At 42.2% G+C, this 19589-nt stretch overlaps 1 protein-coding gene and 1 long non-coding RNA gene across 7 annotated transcripts in view; one reads left to right on the forward strand and one right to left on the reverse strand.

Annotated features, from left to right (window-relative positions):
* Positions 1-5146, reverse strand: part of MXI1 (MAX interactor 1, dimerization protein) — a 92074-nt gene extending 86928 nt beyond the window's left edge. For both annotated transcript variants that reach the window (XM_037904963.2, XM_007055534.4), the window contains exon 1: positions 4915-5146. In XM_037904963.2, coding sequence (XP_037760891.1) covers positions 4915-5146 — 232 coding nt within the window. The remainder of the gene's footprint in view (positions 1-4914) is intronic.
* LOC119566821 overlaps positions 1-19589 on the forward strand; it is a 65367-nt gene that overhangs the window by 10467 nt on the left and 35311 nt on the right. For 3 of the 5 annotated variants that reach the window (XR_006292559.1, XR_005226225.2, XR_006292558.1), the window contains exons 3-5: positions 4947-8454; positions 8682-8835; positions 9384-9878. This is a non-coding gene — a long non-coding RNA (uncharacterized LOC119566821). Of the gene's footprint in view, positions 1-4946; positions 8455-8681; positions 8836-9383; positions 9879-13610; positions 13766-19589 lie in introns of all 5 variants that reach the window. The other 2 variants (XR_006292560.1, XR_005226226.2) reach the window with 2 other exon arrangements.

The following is a 19589-nucleotide window of genomic DNA, read 5'->3' on the forward strand; positions in this document are numbered from 1 at the left end:
TGCAAGCATTTCGTAAAGAGGGGGGACACTTTAGCTTTGATTCTTAAAGTGATGATCGTGTCCAGGTGCACCGTTGGGGGGGGGGACGGGGGACGGGCAACTTTAACCATGATTCCAAGGGCTACTTAGACACCCAAAAACTAGGTTTTTTGCTGATGATAACTTAGAAATTAACTGACAGGAGCATTGTATCTAATTCCTATATAAGGAAAGGAAAATATATACAAACACCAATTAAAGCCATATTTTAAATCCATATGTAAGTTTAGAACAATCAGGAGATAATAAAGCAAGATATTCCCAAGCCTTGAGGTGTCAGTTTTGGGGCATTACTACAGATATCAGAAACCTAAGTTTGATACTTTGTATATTACCTTTAGTAGAGATAAATAAAATCTGCTTACTTTCTCTAACAGACACACTCTGTGTTACTGCCATTATATACTTTATTTTAATCAATTGTTTTTCATTCCACTAAAAACATATTTACTTAATTTTAATATAAGTTATGTTTTTTTCCTCTTTTATTAAGAACGGAAATATATTTATTATTTTGGCATGTATGTTTACCAATCACAACCATGTATGTGACTCACTAACATTTAATTCCATCATTACTATTAGTATCAGACTTGGAACCACGTTTATTTTTGTGGAATTATTTTAAGTTATTTTACAGATATAACTACATATACAAATTTGAAAATAAGCAACCATTTGCACAGTGTCTAAAGTTATGTTTACTAGATGGTTTTTTTAAAACTGGCACTGCTAAGGTGGGTACAAGCTAAATTTACATTCTAGAAGGATACTATTATTTGACTGTACCATTTTAAATAAATGAGCAACAAAGCACAATATGGTAATAAAAGTAATAATGATAATTACTCCATCCAGGACAGGCTAGGCATGTTAGAACTCACTATTCAAAGAATTAAATTTAAGCATAAGATGGAAATAAAATTATGAAATGGACAGACCAGTCAGAAAAATAACAGTACTTTAATCTCTAACGAACTTTGAAAGAATACAATTACATTGTGCATTTTGACAGGTAGTACCAAGTAACAACAACATCGCCTATGTGTATGTGTTGGGGGTGTGTCAGAGAGACTGTGTATGTGAAGGGGGGGCGGGAGAATGCATGAAGGAGATAGTGCGCTGACACGTACACAGTCTCTTTAAGCTGAGTTCTCAGGAGCCAGAAAGCTTGTTCAGTACAGCAGCCCCCTCCCCCCCAACACCCACTCCTGGGCCCAAGGCACCGACCAACACAGACAGGCTCCCTATCCCCCCAGCCCAGCTCATTGGAGACTGGGTACAGGGGAGGGGGACGGGGACTCTACACAGGGATCAGGAGGCAGGCTCCTGGTCAGAGCAGCTTGGCCAGCAGCAGCTGGGGGGAGGGGCAGCTGCTGCAGACGGCGCATGGGGGCAGCATCTTCCCTCCTGCAGTAAACTTCACCCAAATGTATGAAACTTAGAGGGAGGGTGGGGCAACTGCCCCCTCTGCCCTCCCTAAATGGTGCTCCTGATCATGTTTGACAAGACAGGAAAAGAATCCCACCAGATGGGTGCTCTGTTTTTCTCTCTCTGCAAAAAATCTTAACTAGTTCACTGTCCCCTCTCCATAAAATGCATCTAACGGAAGTACAAGAGCATCGTGCATTTGAGGAAGAACCATTTGCACGCACACGGTGCATAAACATGATCTTTTGCACAAGCAGCATAAAAGGACGCAGGCCAGCTATACCACAAAAGGCAGCATTTCCTCACCTGTTTTATACTAACATAAAGATCTTGACGGTCCTAACCCGCTGCACAGAACAGGGTGGGACTGGGATACACCTTGGCAGGCACCTATCATTCCCTTGTTATAACAAAACCCACTTTAACTTAGCGAGCAATTCAATGTCCAGCGTTGTCCCTGCCACTTTAAGCAGGGACTATGACATCATCTGACTACAACTCCCAGCAAGTACCCTGCTCGGCTGCTGGTGCCACCTACTAAACTCCAGGCTCAGCAACGCGTGACGTCAAGGAGGACACAGGCGCTTCCCATTGGCAGAGAGGCCAGCCAGAACCACGCCTGTTAAGTTCGGTCAAGTCCAGTAAGATGAGGAGTTTGTCTCCATGTGGAAACCATGTGGCTCCGATTGGGAGGAGGAGCCTAGGATCAACTGATGAGGGGAGCAGGCTATGATACAGGCAGAGAGACAGAGTGCACCTGGGGCAGCGGCAATAGAATGGATTGTGGCCTCGCCCTCAAAAGAAACTTTGGAAGAGGGGTAGGACAAGAAAGGACACAGTCAAGTAGTTGAGGCCCAATATTTATGTCTTGTTAAAAAATAATAAACCCTCCTGCATAGAAATATTGTCACTCAACTTAGAAAAAATATACACATACGTTTCAATGATCATAGACTTTGGTGTAGATGTAAACATTTCCCTGGGAGCCCTGCAACCCCAAACATTCGCTGCACTGGACTAGTGCATCAGGAACAAACAGTGAAACTGGCCAGCCTCGTTTTATTGTCCAAACTAAGCAGACAGCGCAAAGAGTGAAACAGCAGCAGAAAAAAATGTAAAGGAAACAATTCACTCTCTTTTCATCATCTGAGGCATTATTGACACACAAAGGGTAGTTGCTTTGGGTTTTCTTAAATCATATGTACTGATTGCAGTTGTAAATACAGACGGGATTTTTGTGTGTATTTTTAAAAAATATTAATTTGATAATGTTCCCTTTAAAAAGAATGGCTCCTGACTTTTAAAAAAAGTACTTTTTGCAAACTGTTAGCTGCATATTAGGATGTTAAGCAAGCCAATTCCCCATAGCATGCAGAATACATTTAATTCTTTAATGCAGGCTTTATCTGCAGAGATACCTTCTCCCCCTCCAGAGAGGTGTTAGGGATGGAGGTGGGATTTTCTGGCTGCAGTTTAACATTTAATATTTCAAATGCATAATACTAGATAATTCCTATAGCCCTTCAGGAGATGCACCAGATCTCTCAGCAGACAGCGGCTGTAACAATATTTTGCATGGTCTCATGCCAGAGAGAGAGATAGAGACCAGAGAAGGACTATCGTTAGAGGGGAATTCTGTGGCTTCAATTGTGTCTCAAGTCCATATTTCTGAATCCTAGTTACACAAATCTATTGATCCTTCTTCAGTCTGTGCCTCTCCCATTACTCTCTGACAGTCATAACAAAATGAAGAAAGAGGAATAACTAAAACAGGGTCCAAAATAAGTGTCTGGGTGGATATTTAGTGTGTTGTTGTTGTAGAGAACTGCATGCAATTTGCCCTGATTCAGAGATTGGGAGGCAGGTCTGATCCAGTTATTCTAGTTACTTGCACTACCACCTGCGCTAATGAAATGAGGTGACCAATAAAGTGATTAACCTCGCTCTAGCCAAGTCCTTTATAGTGACATCCACCTCGCACATTTTTCTACTGGCTACCTGGCTAGTTTTGCTTCTTGCCTACGTGACTGTCCCCATGCGTAGGGGAGAGAGAAAGAAAAACAAGGACGTGTCGCTCAGTTAACTACACTATCCTTCCCCACTTTGGTGACTCCCCTAAACTGGGGAAACGGCCCTGGATTAGTATAAGACCCCTTGTTTTGGGAGACGAAACTGATTTTGTATGTGGACCCCCCCCCGAACTACTTCCATTGATGCCAAGGCATTAGCTAACATTGATTCCATTGATTGATTCCAGCATCAAGCTTCCATTGATTCCGAGGTATTAGCCCCCTTTTTTAAAAAGCCCTATTACACCATCCTTTTAGGAAACAATTCTCTATTTACACACACACTTCCCCCACTCCCTATAAAAGAGTCTGCGATCAACAAAGGCTTGGCTGATATAATTGCGATTGAAACATACAAAGATCATTTTTCCGGGGGGACGGGGATACTTTATCTAAGGAACATTTCCTCAAGCCAAACAATTCCCCCCTTAAATACAGATCAACAACTTAATTCGGCAGGGAGCTAGGTTTGGATTAGGACTTGGGGGGTGGGGGGGTTGTTGTTTTTTTATTGCGGAGGCTGACACGGTGCATCTGATCATTTATTTTCTTCCTTCGCTGACCTTCAGTGTTGTGAGGCTAGATTAAACACCAGCCAGGCTATTTATTTCCTGCTGTTATTGTCTATTAGTTGTGCTCAGAGACGTTGCAAACGTATGAATCGTTCTGGATTATTTATTTTTTGCTGACGAGTACACTACCCAAGGTGGTGGCGGTGGAAATCCCTTACTACATATAATTACCCCCCCCCCCCCAGTAATTTGTTATTCGGTTCTGACGGCTTTAAAAAAATCTGGAAAAGGAAAATAAAAGCGTTCGCTTAGATTTAGGGGAGAGTCGAAATAGGCACAAGATATTTAATTAAGCTCTCGAACTGTTTATAATTTGGTTCCCTGCTTGATCATAAAGTTTGCTTCAAACTGCTCCCCCCCCCCGTTCAAAGCCTAGTTTAGTCCATTTTTGATGCATTTTACACTTGTCTTTGTATTTATCGGACTATGGTTGGGATGAAAACATGCGTCTCTCTCTCTCTCCCTCTATATAGACACACATACACATAATATTGAGGGCCAGTGTTCTTGGGTCTCTTAAAAACAACTAGAAAAACAAACAAACAAATTAACTTTAGCCTAAACACATGATTTTAAATTAAGAAACTTGGTGCATTTTTTTAATGGTTGGCCCCCGCCCCCTCCGAATAGCACTGTCTGGTTGTCATGAAACTAACAGTTTAGTCTCGTCTGGCAGTCAGAGCCCAAGTAGCTTTCTCTCTTTGTTACATCTTCATACGCATTTTCTGTTGTCATCAAACATTCCTGCTCTTTTCCTCTTTAAGGAAAAACAGAAGGGGGAAGGGAACCAAACCAAAACTTACTTTTATTCTCCTTCTCGATTTTCTCCAAGTAGCTGGCTGCTTCTAGCAAGATCTGCACATTCTGCAGGAAAGTGTTGATCTTTTCCATGGAGTCCCCACTACTGTTGAAAATATCACTGAATGGGCACCTGGACATTGCTGCTGCTGGCATTTCTTGCTGCTGACCTAAAGAAGGATCCAAAACATCACCCTCGCATTTCAGTTCTTTCCTCGGCCGGCCACGTTTCCCCATTGCTTTTGGAAATTCAAACTTTAAAATTTAAAGCTCTTTCCCCGACTTCTCTTGTCCCACTGTCCTTGTTGCAGTTTGTGTGTGTGTGTGTGTGTGTGTGTGTGTGAGAGAGAGAGAGAGAGAGAGAGAGAGAGATTGAATGAATCAAGGGACCTCCTGACTTTGAGACTCCGCTGTGGTCCTAGTGCTAGTTGAGTTCTAAACAATAAAGGGGAATGAAAAGAGTGACTTGATTTTATTTTAATTTGAACTGCTCTTCACTCGCCATTTAAGTTCTTAGCAATTTTGCTTGGGCAGATAGTAAGTACATCATCAGGCCCTGTCAATTCAGGCTAGACTACACAATGTTAATCACGTTTCAGGGGGGGAAGATGTTGGATGGAGTGAATTTAGAATACCTTGTAGTTTGACTATGGAAGATTAAAAACTACTGCTTCATCCTTTTTCTCAATCCTACATATTCTGGGTTCACCTTTCAACTGCAAAGTTGTTTTTTCTGCCCTGTGAAAAAGTTTCACTATATAAACCTCTGAGGTTTTCAGCTACCATCTCATACAATTATAATAAAGAGAGGAAATATTTTCCCTACTGGGCCAGCTATATACAGCACTTTATACATTCTGATGAAAGCTGCAAAAAACAGACCCTCCCAGTTGCTTCTGCTCTTTGTATGGATACTAAAGGTTACCACCTTTGTCTTGTCTTTTGGGGCAGGGACTGACTCTTACTATGTCTTCATACAGTGTTCAGCACACTGGTACTCTGGTCTCAGCTGGCACCTCCAGTGTCCTGTTACTATGCTACATACCAACTGTGTATTTTCCATCCCAGAGCTGCTTGCACTCTAGTGGTGTTTGTATGGTGACTAGCACAATGTGGCCCCAATCCGTCAGTGGCTTCTTTGTGCTATCGCAATAAAACTAAAGATTAATAATAATTTACAGTAAGAAGCATGTTATGATAATAATTTATAGCGAGAAGAATGTTAGAATAGTGTGAAGCATGTTAGGGTGTGCTTTATAAACAAAATGATTCTTAGCTTTAGAACAATGTTTCCATGCGTGCCCTCTCCATTTTACTATTTTTAATCTTGAGGCAATCTGAAAAAATTGTTTGTGAAATTGATCAAAGTATAGAACAGATAGGCAGTGTGCACGTGGCACCTCCCTTCTTTCTTCCATTGATACCTCTGATACTCTCACACTGTTTTATGTGAGGTTGTATAGACAAACATCACCTAGAGACTAAATTGAGAGCACCACATTTGTTAAGCAGGGGAAAGGGTTGTACAGAAGCACACTAGAACAGCTTGGCCTACATTTTCAAAGCGATTAGTGATCTTGGGTGCCTCTGGTTTTGGGTGTCCAATTTAAGGCCTGCTTTTTAGGTGCTCAGCAGCCAAGATCAGCCTCAACCCCTCTCAGAACAGAATCATTCAAATACTTATGCACCCAGTGGCACTACTGACAGCTGCAGAGCTATCCAGTTTAACTGTTACCTGTACCCTGGTAATTTAGGCTCTGATTAGGCAAGGTACTTAAGAACGTGCCTAACTTTACACAAGCCAGTAGTTCCATTAAAGTAATGTGCTTAAAGTTAGACATATGTTTAAGTACCTTGCTGAGAGACTAAGGGAGTTAGTTTTTAAAAGATTTGCTATTACTACATAGTAATGGTTACGTAGAACACTACAGTGTCATTGAAGGGCCATATACAAGTGGACAAAGTACTAGAGAATAGTATATATAATGAAGGTTGTGCGATGGCAGCAGGCACTAGATCTGTGATCTCATAGATATCGCCCATCTCTTATTTCTATAAATTTATGCATAATATTTACCCAACTTTGTTACTATTATTTATTATTTGTATTACAGTAGGATGGACCTGGGTCATGGACCTGGGTCCCATTGTGCTAGGTGCTGTACAAACACAGAACAAAAAGACAGTCTCTGCCCTAAGGAATTCCCAATCTAAGTATAAGACAAAAATGTGGATACAGATAGAGAGGGGGCCACAAGGAAACAATGATGCATCAATTACCCTCCTTTAATTCTTTACTAATCAAGTCCCTTATTAGCTGCTCCATTATCTTCCCTGAGATCAATGTCAGGCTGACAGACCTCTAATTAGCTGAGTCATCCTGTTTATCCTTTTTAAAAATTGGCGTAACATTACCTTTCATCCAGTCTTCTGGAGCTTCCCCAGTGTGCCAAGTCTTATTGAAAATCAAGATTAATGGTCTACAAAGCTCTTCAGCCAACTCTTTAAAAACTCTTGGATGCAAGTTATCTGGACCTCTGATTTAAACATGTCTAACTTTAGTAGCTTCTGTTTAACATGTTCCAGAGATACTCATGTAATGGAAAGAGTATTACCATCACTATATGATGAGACTAAATAATCTGTTTTTCCCCCAAGTGCAGAACAGAAATATTTATTGAACACTTTTGCATTTTCTGGATTATTAATAATTCTACCATTTCCATCTAGTAGTGGACCAATACCATTGTCAGGATTGTTTTTCTTCCTAATGTATTTTAAAACCTCCCTTTTATTGTCCTTATCTCTGCTAGCCATAGATTTCTTCTTGTGTTCCTTTGCTTCCCTTATCAATTTCATGCAATTTCTGATTTATGTTCATGACTAGCAACTTCTCCCTTCTTCCTTTTGTTATATTTTTTGTACCTGCCTTCACTTCCCCTCTAAACCTGATCAGCTTTTAACCAGAACGGCCTTCGTCCTCAGTTGTGGGATTTGGCCTTTTTGGGTATCTAATAGGATGCTCTTAAATTATTCCCAATTATCATTCATGCTATGCAGGAAGAAACCGTAAGATTTAGACCCAGTCTGCATGTGAGGATCTAGAGAGAGGTTTGAGTCAAAGATGACACCCGGACAGGGCTGTCCCTAGCTATTCTGGGGCCCTACGCAGCCCCCCTGTGGGGGGGGGGGCAGGCCTCTGCAGGGGGAGGAGCTGGCCCCAGGCCACCGTGGGCGGGGGGGCAGGCCTCCATGGGGGATCAGACACATTCATTATATAGAGCAGGTTTTTCTCAAACTGTGGGCAGTGTCTGCAAGGGCCCAGAACTCTTCTTTGTCCTTTGTATTTACCACCTCGAAAAGAAGAAAGTGCCAATGGCTGCTTAGGATTTTGGACCCCCTGTGCACCTGTCCTGGCTTCACTTGCAGTCGCTCCTTGACACCCAGCCAGGGTGCAGGGAGTGAGCAGGGATTCCACTGCAGGGACTCTGCCTGGACATTGGAGGCATCGCTCTGGTGCTGATACTGCCCAGCATGTGTGGTGGGTGAGTAATGGCAGTAGCGATGGGTAACCATGGGGCCTTGCCAACAGGGGCCATGAATGCAGGGATGGCCACTCAGGCAGAGAAAACCCAGTGGTGGGGATGGGCTGGTGGGGGATGGGGTCTTCAAGGGGAACAGACTGGGGGCGTGGGAGAATGACCAAATAGTGGGATGAGCTGGGGATGAGGCAGCTCCCCTTAAAGGCCTGTTACTTTATAACCCCATTCAGCCACCCTCCCCAGCATGTGCCCCCCAATGGAACCCTGCTCCCCTGGGGGAGGGATTTCTTGGTCACCCTCCAGCTCCAGTTTGGCTCAGTCTCTCCACACCTGGCTGAACTCAGCATAGAGACAAGCTCATCCAGCCTTGTGGGACCTGTGCAGGTAAGTCTTCTACAGCCGGATATACCTTAGTTGTCTAGTGCTTCATTAACAGCTGACCTGTAGGAAAACTGTGTGCTCAGGACATGGGGAAGTGGGGCCTGAGCCCATCTGCTTTGATAAAAATGGGGCTGAATGGTCAAGATTTTGGGGCACCCTGACATAGAAGGACTGAAGAATAAAAAAAATACATATATGTTTGAACCATTGGAGTAATTCTGGGAAGTCTCACAGAAGGAGCACGTGGGGAGAATGATCTGGAGGAGGAAGGAGTAGGCATATAGCACACTGACATCAGGAGTGTGTTACATGCATGGGGGCACTGTGCAAGAAAGCAGAAAGAGACAAGCCCAGGGAAAAGATACTGTAGTGAGAGGACATAAACACTATAACCACAACACAGACGCAAAAAGTTGTTAAGGCATGAAGTGTTGCAGCATTGCTAATGCCATGTATTTAGAAGTCAGGACCCCAAAATCACAAGATTGACTTAAAAATCATGACATTTTTAAAAAATAATAAATGTTGGGCTCTTTTTATTTGCCTTTTAGTTTCTGAGCTCTCACAAGGACCCTGTTTTCAAGTCTTTCTCCACAGCCATGAGGGCTAGAAACTTCTTTCTTTCTAAAATGAAAGCTGAAATTTGCTTCTCTTGACTCCAGCAGCTGGTATGTTCAGAAAAACACCCAATATTGTGAGACCCACAATAAGATCACAAGAGCTGGCAATACTGTGTTGACAGAGCATTTGATCTGCTGCCTAACTGGAACATATCCTGTTCAGAAAGCATATTGCTTCAGCATTACTTATCTGTGCTGGAGGTTCCGGGTCCCTTTGAGCAACAACTTGTGCCATCTGTTTCCCTCCGTGTTGTGCAACAGAGGGGAGCGTGCTCCTGAAGATCACAGACTGAGATCAGAGGGCCTGTCTCTCCTCTCAGCGAGGCCAGTTTTACGCCTCTGGACATCAATTAAAATTGGTTGCGCCCAATTTACAGCAGCGTAAATGGAAAGAGAACCAAGCTCAATATTTTTGGAACATATCAGGTAAGTGTTAAGTTTCCAGGGGAGAGTCACAATAAATAAAACAACAACATGAAGTGTCTTTGTTCTAACTCTAGACAGTTTAGAAAGTTTAATAGTACAGGACAATATGTTCTTAAGTGCAAATCTAGCGAACACCATGGGATCCAGAAACCCAAGGATTATTGTGTGCCTATATTGATTTTGAATGGCATGCTTTACTGTTCTGTGATTTTGTTTTTTCATATCCTACTGCATAATCATGCGTAGCGACTGAAAACAAAGCCATCAATTTGAGCAAAAATATTGGACCAGGTCAGCGTCTGGGGTAAACTGACCTAACTCCACCTAAGGATCTTTCCCAGCATCTGTAGTTGTACCACAGATGTTTTTAATCCAGTTCAACAAATACGTGCATTGCTGCATATAAAGCTCTATTCAGTGCAATCGCAGCGATAGATGTGGTGGTATTTGTTCACTGGGTACTAACATTCAGAACAAACATTTGTATTTTTTAAAATAATTTCTTCATGGAGGGCCAGGCAGCAGCACTGGTGTCTGAGCTCTGTAAAAAAATAGAAAGGCTTGGGCTAGACATGAGCGTGTTTTCTAGTTGGAATAGTAGAAAGCTCCCCCCACTCTTAGCTTCCAGACCTTTGTAGTATTTTTCATTCAAAGAATGAAAGCAAGCATGCAAAGTGTTCCATTTAGGAATATTCACTTCGTTCTAACTTTCTGACCCTCACTGATGCCATCTTGGGTGTAAATTGCTGGTATGAAACACAAATCGCAGACTTTGAAGGGAATATTTTAAAGTATGTAATTAAAAATGACTGTGGATTTTCTCTCAGCAGAGGATCTTTGATGCACCTGTTCTCTCTCTCTTAGGGATAATCCCATTCTAATCCTTTTTTAAAATTTCACCTGCCTTTAAAAGTCTGTTGCTGCCCTTTTTGAAGGATGAACCTGTTTTTCTAGTGATAATTACAATGACCATCTGTCAATGGCAGACATTTCACTCCATGCAATAATGATAATATTAAGATGAAAAAAAGAATTGGTTTGGGTTGCTGTGACATCTATTTCCATGTTTTTCTATGAATTAGTATTAATACAGTGATAGAATATTATTACTGCTACTATTATTTTGGAATAAACATCACTCTAATGATTTACCAACATCAGTTTGTGACAGACGTGTGGTGACTGCTAAAGGGCTCAGAAATTCCCTTGACCTTTAAGTGCATGGCCTGATCATGCTCCCATTATTATGTGTATTGCAAGAGCATCTAGTCATACACCAGGACCCCACTGATGCTCCCTACCCCAAAGAACTGATCTGTGCATGTAGGAGACCCTGCGTATGTGGCCCATACCACTTCAGTACAGAAAGTGGAGGGGAGTGACCTCAGCTGACTCTACAGCAGGTTGAAAGCATTGCTATTGTTTGCTAAGAACAATAGCCAGGATAATAATTTATTTTCTGGGACTTGTTTACACTGTAGCTGCTGCCTTTCCATTTCCAAATTGATCAATGTATTTATTTTATGTTTCTGTTTCCAACAAGAGGTTCTGAGCATGTATACAAAAACTTACTGTCTAGACACAGTGTTCATTGGCAATGTCACACTAAATGAACTCAGGCCTGGATCCTCAAATCCCATTGATTTCATCGCAGCTAGGCCGTTCAGTACCTTTGAGGATCTGGGTCTCAACCTCCATCCCACACCCTTCATTGTTAGCATCATCTTTTGCTGACATCCAGTTGTGCTTACCCCTGTACTGAACATGAATGACACGTGATGCTCTGGCTCATAGAACTTCCAGACTATGGCCCTTAACTTGCCTGTTGCTGCATGTTTAAGAGACCCCTGTGCACACATGAAGTCCCATTTGATCTCAGTGTGGGTCCATACAGACACAGGGATCCACTAGCACAGAGTGGATTGCCGGATTGGGGTCTTAATAATCACCCCCCTTCCCGCAAGACATTGAGGGCCAAATCATGACTCTAGTGAAGTTGATGGCAAAATGCCTATTGATTATAATGGGACCAGGAGCAGATGAAACTTACACTGTGCCTTAAATGACAACAGACTTGGGCTCTGACAGACCAGTGGAGGAAATGTATTCCAGAGTCAAGGGGCTTCCATGGAGGGCATCCTGTCCGTGGGCCCCAGGCATTCAAACCTAGAGACTATTATTATCAGCAGTGCCACAACTGATGTCTAGAGTCATAGTGGTACATAGAGAGAGTGGGAATTTCCAAGATACTCAGGACCAAGCTGGCCCTTTAACTCTGTGCAACGCAGCCCACATTAAATCTTGATGACACTGTCTGTTCTACTAACATTACCCCTGCTGTAGTGGTTTACTTATGGAAAAAAGACATTATTAATCAGCTCTTTCCCTTGTTAATATGGAAAGGCTGCTGAACATAAGGTAGGAACAAACAGTAAATCTATGATTTATTTAGAGTTAATAAGAGGTATAGAGAGGTAATGTTTGTACAAGTTTACACCAGTGCTGTCTTCTCTTTTTTCAAAAAAGCACAGATAAAATCCAAATGTTTTCCACCTCTAGCCAGGGGAACACGTAAAAGAGCAGCACTATTATCATTTACTTTTCTTCTAAAAGGTATTCAATTTCTTCCAAAACCTTTAGAGATAAATTTCCAACTTGGCCTCTAAAGCTGAACCCCCACATTTTGCACAGGCAGCCATTTGGCAGAAGAGTTAGCAAGTGGGATTTTAAAGATCCCTTTGGAAATTTGCCATTGAAAGTTGCTCATTAACACATACACCTTAAGCCTTATCTACACTGGAACTTTGCCCCAAATCCAGCAATCGATTGCCACCCACTAATGTGGCTCATTTCCACTTGTGCCAACACACAAGTGTCAACAAGGGAAGGCAGGATTTGCACTGATGGAATTTATCCTGGTAGCAGGCAGGAATAAATTCACGAGGACTAATCACAGGTTTCCTTGTTGACACTTGGGGGTTTCCCTCGTGCAGTTACATCAGTGGCTGAAATTCCCAGTGTAGACAAGACTTGAGTAATACTGTACGGAGGGCCAACACAGGCCAATTCAATCCTGCTTAAACCCTCAAAATATGACTTAAGTGGTGTATAAGCCCTCTGCACAGCAGTGAATTTCATCTATAGATGACAGAACAACTGTTCTGTTACCTGATACTCCTGAAACTTTATTTTATTGGCCCACCATGGTTTTCCTTTGTGGTTTCTTGTATCCTTACTTTTTTTAGGACCCTACAAGCTCACATCAATGCTATTTTCTCGTTTCTTTAATGCTCAAAATGTCACTCATGGGCATTTCTGGGTAAAGTGAATCAGTCTCTTCACCTGGGATACTTGGTGAGATCAGGAAACTTCTTTTGCAAGCTGTTTTCTGATTCCACCTAAAAAAGAAAAGCAAAGTTTTACTAAAGAATTTAAAGGGAATTTGGGGGATTTTTAGAACTTCATGCAATAATGGGTTTTGATGGCCTGGTCCAAAACTCAATGAAGTCTTTGTTGATTTCAGTGGGCTTTAGATCAGATACAGTTGCCAATGACTCATTCAAAATGATATAGGAGTACTTTCATTTTCTTTTCTCTCTGGGGCAAATGCAGCCTGGGCAGAAGTGGGCGCAACTTTACACCCTATCTGGTCCTATGTCACGAGACGATCTGTAACTTCCACAAAAGCATTTCACTCTAGCGCATGTGATTTACATTCTTCTCTCACCGTAGGAATGTCAGTGCATTCAAAAATAACTTACAAGCACATAAAGCCCTGGAAAATTAAGTTTGCCTTCCCCCCCACGATCCATCAGCTGTCCTCTACTCTGCCACAACACTGACCTCAGCCCATTGTCTGGAGGAAACTTCTTTTCAGTGAGTGACAGGTAATTCATTCTCCATCATGACTCATTCCTGGGCATGGTGAAGAGCAGAGAAAGATCACCCCCGTACTCCAAATTGTTACAATGCACACAGTGGAGAGTGTTAATGTAATGCAAATGATTATCCTCTCAATGCTGGGTGAACTTGAACTGCAGCCCCAGAGGTGAATGGACAGGTCTTTTTCACCTAAATCCATGGGCCTTTTGGATTTTTTGCTTGTAATGTTGATGGGGTCTGTTCCTGCAGCCCTTACTCATGAGATTAGTCTTCACTTGGGTGAGTAGTCCTGGCATCTGGCCGAGTCTACTAGCCCGAGGTAGGTGATCGACATGAAACTCCGAGTGGTTTGCTTTCATTATGTTTCATACAAGCCTGAGTTAGTAGCACACCTGCAGCGAATTGAGTTGTCCTGCAAGAGTAATTAGTCTTTCCTCTGTTTAATTGCGAGGTGTATGAGAAATAATTGCCCCTAAGAAATAGTTTCAAAGTACCCCCCTCCTCATACTGACACGTTCAGCCATCCAATACTGTTTGTGGCACAGATGAATTTGATGCTGGGCTACATTACTGGAGTTTTCATCCCGTTGTAGTTGTACATGAAACCTTAAATTGTTCTTGGTTTGTGTGATTTGTGTACAGCTCAAAACTTACTTGGACCCAGGGGTTGCCTCCAAAAAACAGAAGTGAAGCCCACAAATGTTGGTTGTCATGTCAACTCTGAAACTGTGTTGTCTCAAATCGTGATACAGCTGACGTCTTTGTGAATGGCCAGCTGGGAACTTAAGTTCAACAGGTACAAACACTGAGATTTTGATCCACATCCCCCCAGGACTTTCCTTCTCCATCCCTCCCTCACCATGGAGAACACCACCATCCTCCCAGTTACTCAGGTGTCATCTTGGAAATGGCCCTTTACCCACACATCCAAGTCTTGCCCCTTCGTCCTGCGTAACATTTCTCAGACTTAGCCTTGCCTGTATGGACTGCCAAGGCTCTTGTTCAGGCCTTTGTCCTGTTCCCCTTAACTACTGCAATCCCTTATTTAGCCTTGTAACCAGCCGCTTTGCTCCCCTCAGGTCCATTCCAAATGTTGTGATTACATTTAGCTTCCCAGCTCTTTGTACTGACCACCTCACCCCACACTGTGTGTTTCCTCATTCATTCTGCTTTCAAGGCCTTCCGCATTTTGCCCCACCCAACCTATATCTACTAGCTTATTGAGATACCAATCTCTGCCTTCACTCTGCCAGAGAGGGCAGCTTCAATTGCCCACCTGTCCACTTCTCCCTTTAACACTCCTGCACATGGGGGAAACTCCCCTGCAGTATTGGTAAAGCTGCAACCTCAGTATGTTTTAAATCCCTCCTTGAAACTTACCTCTGTTGTGATGCCCCAAAACCCACTTCTGTCTGGCACAGGTAAAGCAAGTGGCAAACTGACCTCTGCTTTTATGATAAATTCTTTTTATAACCACCTCATTCACTTAACTCCTCCATCCCCATTTGTCTTGTTTTTATTCTGACACCTAGATTGTATTCTCTCTGGACTTAGGTACAGTTATCTTTATTACTAGTCCTCCCATGCTTTGCACCCTTCGGCCGTGATCCTTGATTGGAGTTGATAGGCACTACTGAAATATAGATAAACAACAATGTGCCTCTTTCCATCCTTAAAGGGAAAGCACAACTGAGGCCTCATGCTGTAATGCACCAGCAGGGGAGAGGTACATCTTTTCTGTGGATGGATTAGCTGCTGGATATTCCAGACAGGTCTGGGTGGCTCTGATGGGATCAGCTATCTTTTTAGGTAGATAGAATGACACATCAAAAGTCCTGAGATCATGTCCCTGGTGGGATGGGCCAAATGGAGGATCTAGTTCTCTGGCCACTGAAATGTGAATTTTACACCACTCTTAGGAATACATTGATTGATCCACTGTCTAAAAACAAGTCTAGGCTGGCAGATAAAGAGAAGGTCATTTGGAATTATAAGTGCAGAAAGAACCCAGACTATTTTCAGCAAGCAATTTTGCACACAATGTACTTGAGTTCTTATATCAAGCCCAATCACCGTGGCATCCATGTATCTAAGGGCCAAATTATGCCATCAGATTTACACCTACTACTCACACTAATTCTAATGGGAGCAGAATTCATTCCTTAGCAGGCAGAGAAGAAAGAAAAAACACACACTGTATCCAGCACTACCTTAGAGCCAGTCCAGTTGCCTTACTCATCTGAGCTGTCCCACTGAAGACAAGGGATCTGCTTGGGTGAGTAAGATAAGCCAGCGTTAGCTCTGAATTTGCCCCCTTAAAATATGGTTGGGCATTCATAAATTTTTAAGTAACACTTTCTTCCAAACTATAGCAATACCTGAAACCTCTTGCAATGGATTTTTGAATTTTTATTGCAATGTAGAATAGTTTTCCTGCTTTATGTACCGTCCTGTGCATGATGTATTGAGGTTTTGCATATAGTATAGTATCTATATATAATAATATAATATAGATACTGAGTGGTACAAGGTGTAACTGGTCCACGCTTCACTCTAACCTTCCATGGGCTTCAATGGATCCAAATAAACAATTTCAGTGGATTCTCAGGGAGCACCAGCAACAGATAAGTGGACTGAAGAGCCAATAGCAAAGGGGTTATTAAAAGAGGCATTCCTGGAGGCTTTACAATGCACAAGTAAATCATTTGGAACACAATTAGGAGTGTTTAGAGGAAAGTGTGGAAGGAATGGCTTACTCCCCAGAGGTGGATAATCATTTCCTGAGCCTTTTCTGATTTTGACTACCTGACCACCCCAACTGACTTTTTATCAAATCACCTCCTGCTCCCCGTGTTTTGATACAGGGACTCTGGTTGGAGTTCCATGATGACTGAGACTCTGTGCCAACCCCATTAAACCAAGATTCCTTTATGCCTGTAAAGGAGGAGCTTGGAGCCCTGGTGACTGCAGCATTGTGTCAACTGCTGCTACAATGATTAACCCAGCTATTTTTTTGTACAGTACTAGGCCTGAAACCACACCCCTTACACACACACACACAGTGGTTTTAAAGGGACAACTCGTATGAGTAAGAGCTAGAGGCCTGGACCTTTATACAGTACAATAGAGTTTGTACAATGCTTCCTGATCCCTGGGGAAAAGGGAGTAGAGCATACTGTTAGGATTTGTAATTACTGTATTAATGACTATGCTTTCACTCTTATTCAGTATGTTTCACCTTCAAAGCATTTACAACCTTTAAGTAACTAATCCTCACAATAGCTTGTGAGGTATGGAATTATTATTCTGCCCAATTTACAGATGGAGAAACTGAGGCAGAAACATGAAATGACTCACCGCAGGACAAAGAGGGAGTCAGCATCAAGGGGCCACATTAATCTTTGGTGTAACTCCACTGAATGAGTGATGAATTTGGCCCAAACTATTTCTTTTCACATTGACCTCTCATAAATTGAGGATCCACATATAAGACTTAAGTGACTCATTCATCCTTTCAGTCCCTAATTCAATGCTGACTGGACCTTGTCTCTCTCTGAGGTAGTTAGTGATGATGGGAAGAAAAACAGTCTATAGAAAGAAAAGGCAGCAGTTCTCTCAAAAGAAAGTATTCTTAGAAGATTCCAGCAATGCTCTGCTGTTAACATCGTGGAGAAAACTGGATTGATGTGTTGGCACTGGGCAGGGTTTACAAACATCCCTTAGTGCACATGCTGGCCATGCTATTTGGAACCTTTGCAAGTGCTGTATTTGCTCTGTATCCAGCTTGATCAAACAAAAATCAGAATGGGTTGCCCATCAGGTTGTATTGGTTGTCATTAGAAATCTGAAATCAGGCATGTGAACTCCTGGCAAACCAAACAAATAAAACCCCAAAACAGAAAAACCACCCTCAAATTTCCCCCTCAAATTGTATCCATATAGTTTGAGTAATCCAGACGTTCTCGCTGTTCCTGTGTGTTTTGTTCTTCTAATTGTGGCAGGATTTTATTGGTGGTGGGTTGCATTTATAGCAGGAGCACATTTAATGTGACAGCATCTTCACCTGCTAGTTTATCCATTCGTATTATTTCATATTTAGGTACTGTAATTCTTAGAAACCCCCTACCATGCTCAAAGTCCCTTTTGTGCTAGGCACTGTACACATGCAGAGAGAGTTCCTGCCCCCAAGAGCTTACCCATCTCTCCGCATTGCACCTTTTTTGTAAGCTGATTTTATAAACTCAGTAGGAATCCAATAAACACACGACAAACGTCAAATCAACCAACCAAAAAATAACACTTAAAAGACTTTCCAAGGGGTAAAGGCTTCAGTAAAATGATGGGGCCATGGTTTGTGTTTCCTTAATTTTAACAATAGTTTGAAATCGTCTCCCTCATGTAGACTTTCTGAGTCGGTCAGGTTTTCCATGACTCATGTAGCCCATATTTTGGTCATCCACGTTTCAACATCAGTTCTTCTTTCTGTATTCAGTGGGATACTGCAGCCATCCTGAGCTGGGAATTCTGTTGTCTCCTTTGACAGCATAAATTCCCTCACTGCCTAATCCCATAAGAAAGATTGTAGGAGCCTATGGGAGAGAGTTACTGCTGAGATGCAGGAACTAAGTGAGGGTATTCCCACCAAATATGCAGGAAGTAACCTGTCTCCCCACACTTCCATCAGCCTCTATTCATTTAAAAAAAACCTTTTTAAGTGCAACTGTTCTTTAAGATGTGTGCTTGCCCTGTTGACTTTACAGCGAGTAATTAATAGTCTGAATAAGGCAGTCATTATTACTAACTCCCATCCAAATCAAAGGGAGCTATGTCTGAGTAAGCACTGAATACAAAGCAAGAAAGGACCTCAGAATTTGGGCCCATAATAACAGCACCTAATTCTCAGAACACTTTTTATGTAAAGATCCTGAAGTGCTTTACCAAATCAAACATTATCCCCATTGCACAGATGGGGAAACTGAGGCACAGAGCGGTCATGTGATTTTTACTTGTCACGTGGCAGATCAGTTAGTGGCAGAGCTGGGAACAGCATTCATGTTTTCTGATTCACCCATGAAACAATACTGCAGCACAGGGCCCAACAGAGGGGCAAGGGTCTGGGAAATCCTCTGCTCTCAATAACACCACCACACAGGATCAGGCTCAAAGAAAGGACCTAGACTCAGTTTTTTACATTTTTGGCCCAGTTACCATTTTGGGCTCACAAGTTCGGCCTTGGAAATAGAGAAGAGAGGAGAGGAGGTGCGGGAAAGAGAGTTCTTAGACATATTGTCAATATCTAAGCATGAGGAGGGGGAAAACAGGCCTTGGACACAGTGTCAATAACTAAATAGGAGACTGTCTCAAAAAGAGCATGTGTTGCTGACAGACATCAAAGTGCTTCCATTGAAAGGAACTTACAAGAAAACAAAACCTTGAGATCAGCCTGTGTCATTAGCTACCAAATGGTTCAGCTTTGTTATTATGTAAATGACATATAGAAATACAAATTGGAAGCTTTACAGTGTAATTATTGTTGTGTATTTATTTCCTTCATTTCCTACCAGCATTTCCCGCTAAACCCCTCTTATCTAACATTGGTGAGGTTGCTTTGTTTGGCTTGTTTTCTTCCTCAGAGAGGAAAGAACAGCCATGGGAAATACAAGATTTAATGAAAAGTTTCTATTTCAATCAAATAATAATAAAACAACACACATTGCTCTGGCATCTTTCGTTTGAAAGATAAGAAGGCTTATGCTCTCTTATAGCACTGGAACTCAAAGCATTTTACAAAGGACATCAGGCACATCCCCATGTAACAGACAGGGACCA

Source organism: Chelonia mydas, chromosome 7 (genome assembly GCF_015237465.2).
Source record: "Chelonia mydas isolate rCheMyd1 chromosome 7, rCheMyd1.pri.v2, whole genome shotgun sequence".
In the NCBI taxonomy this organism is placed as follows: domain Eukaryota; kingdom Metazoa; phylum Chordata; order Testudines; family Cheloniidae; genus Chelonia; species Chelonia mydas.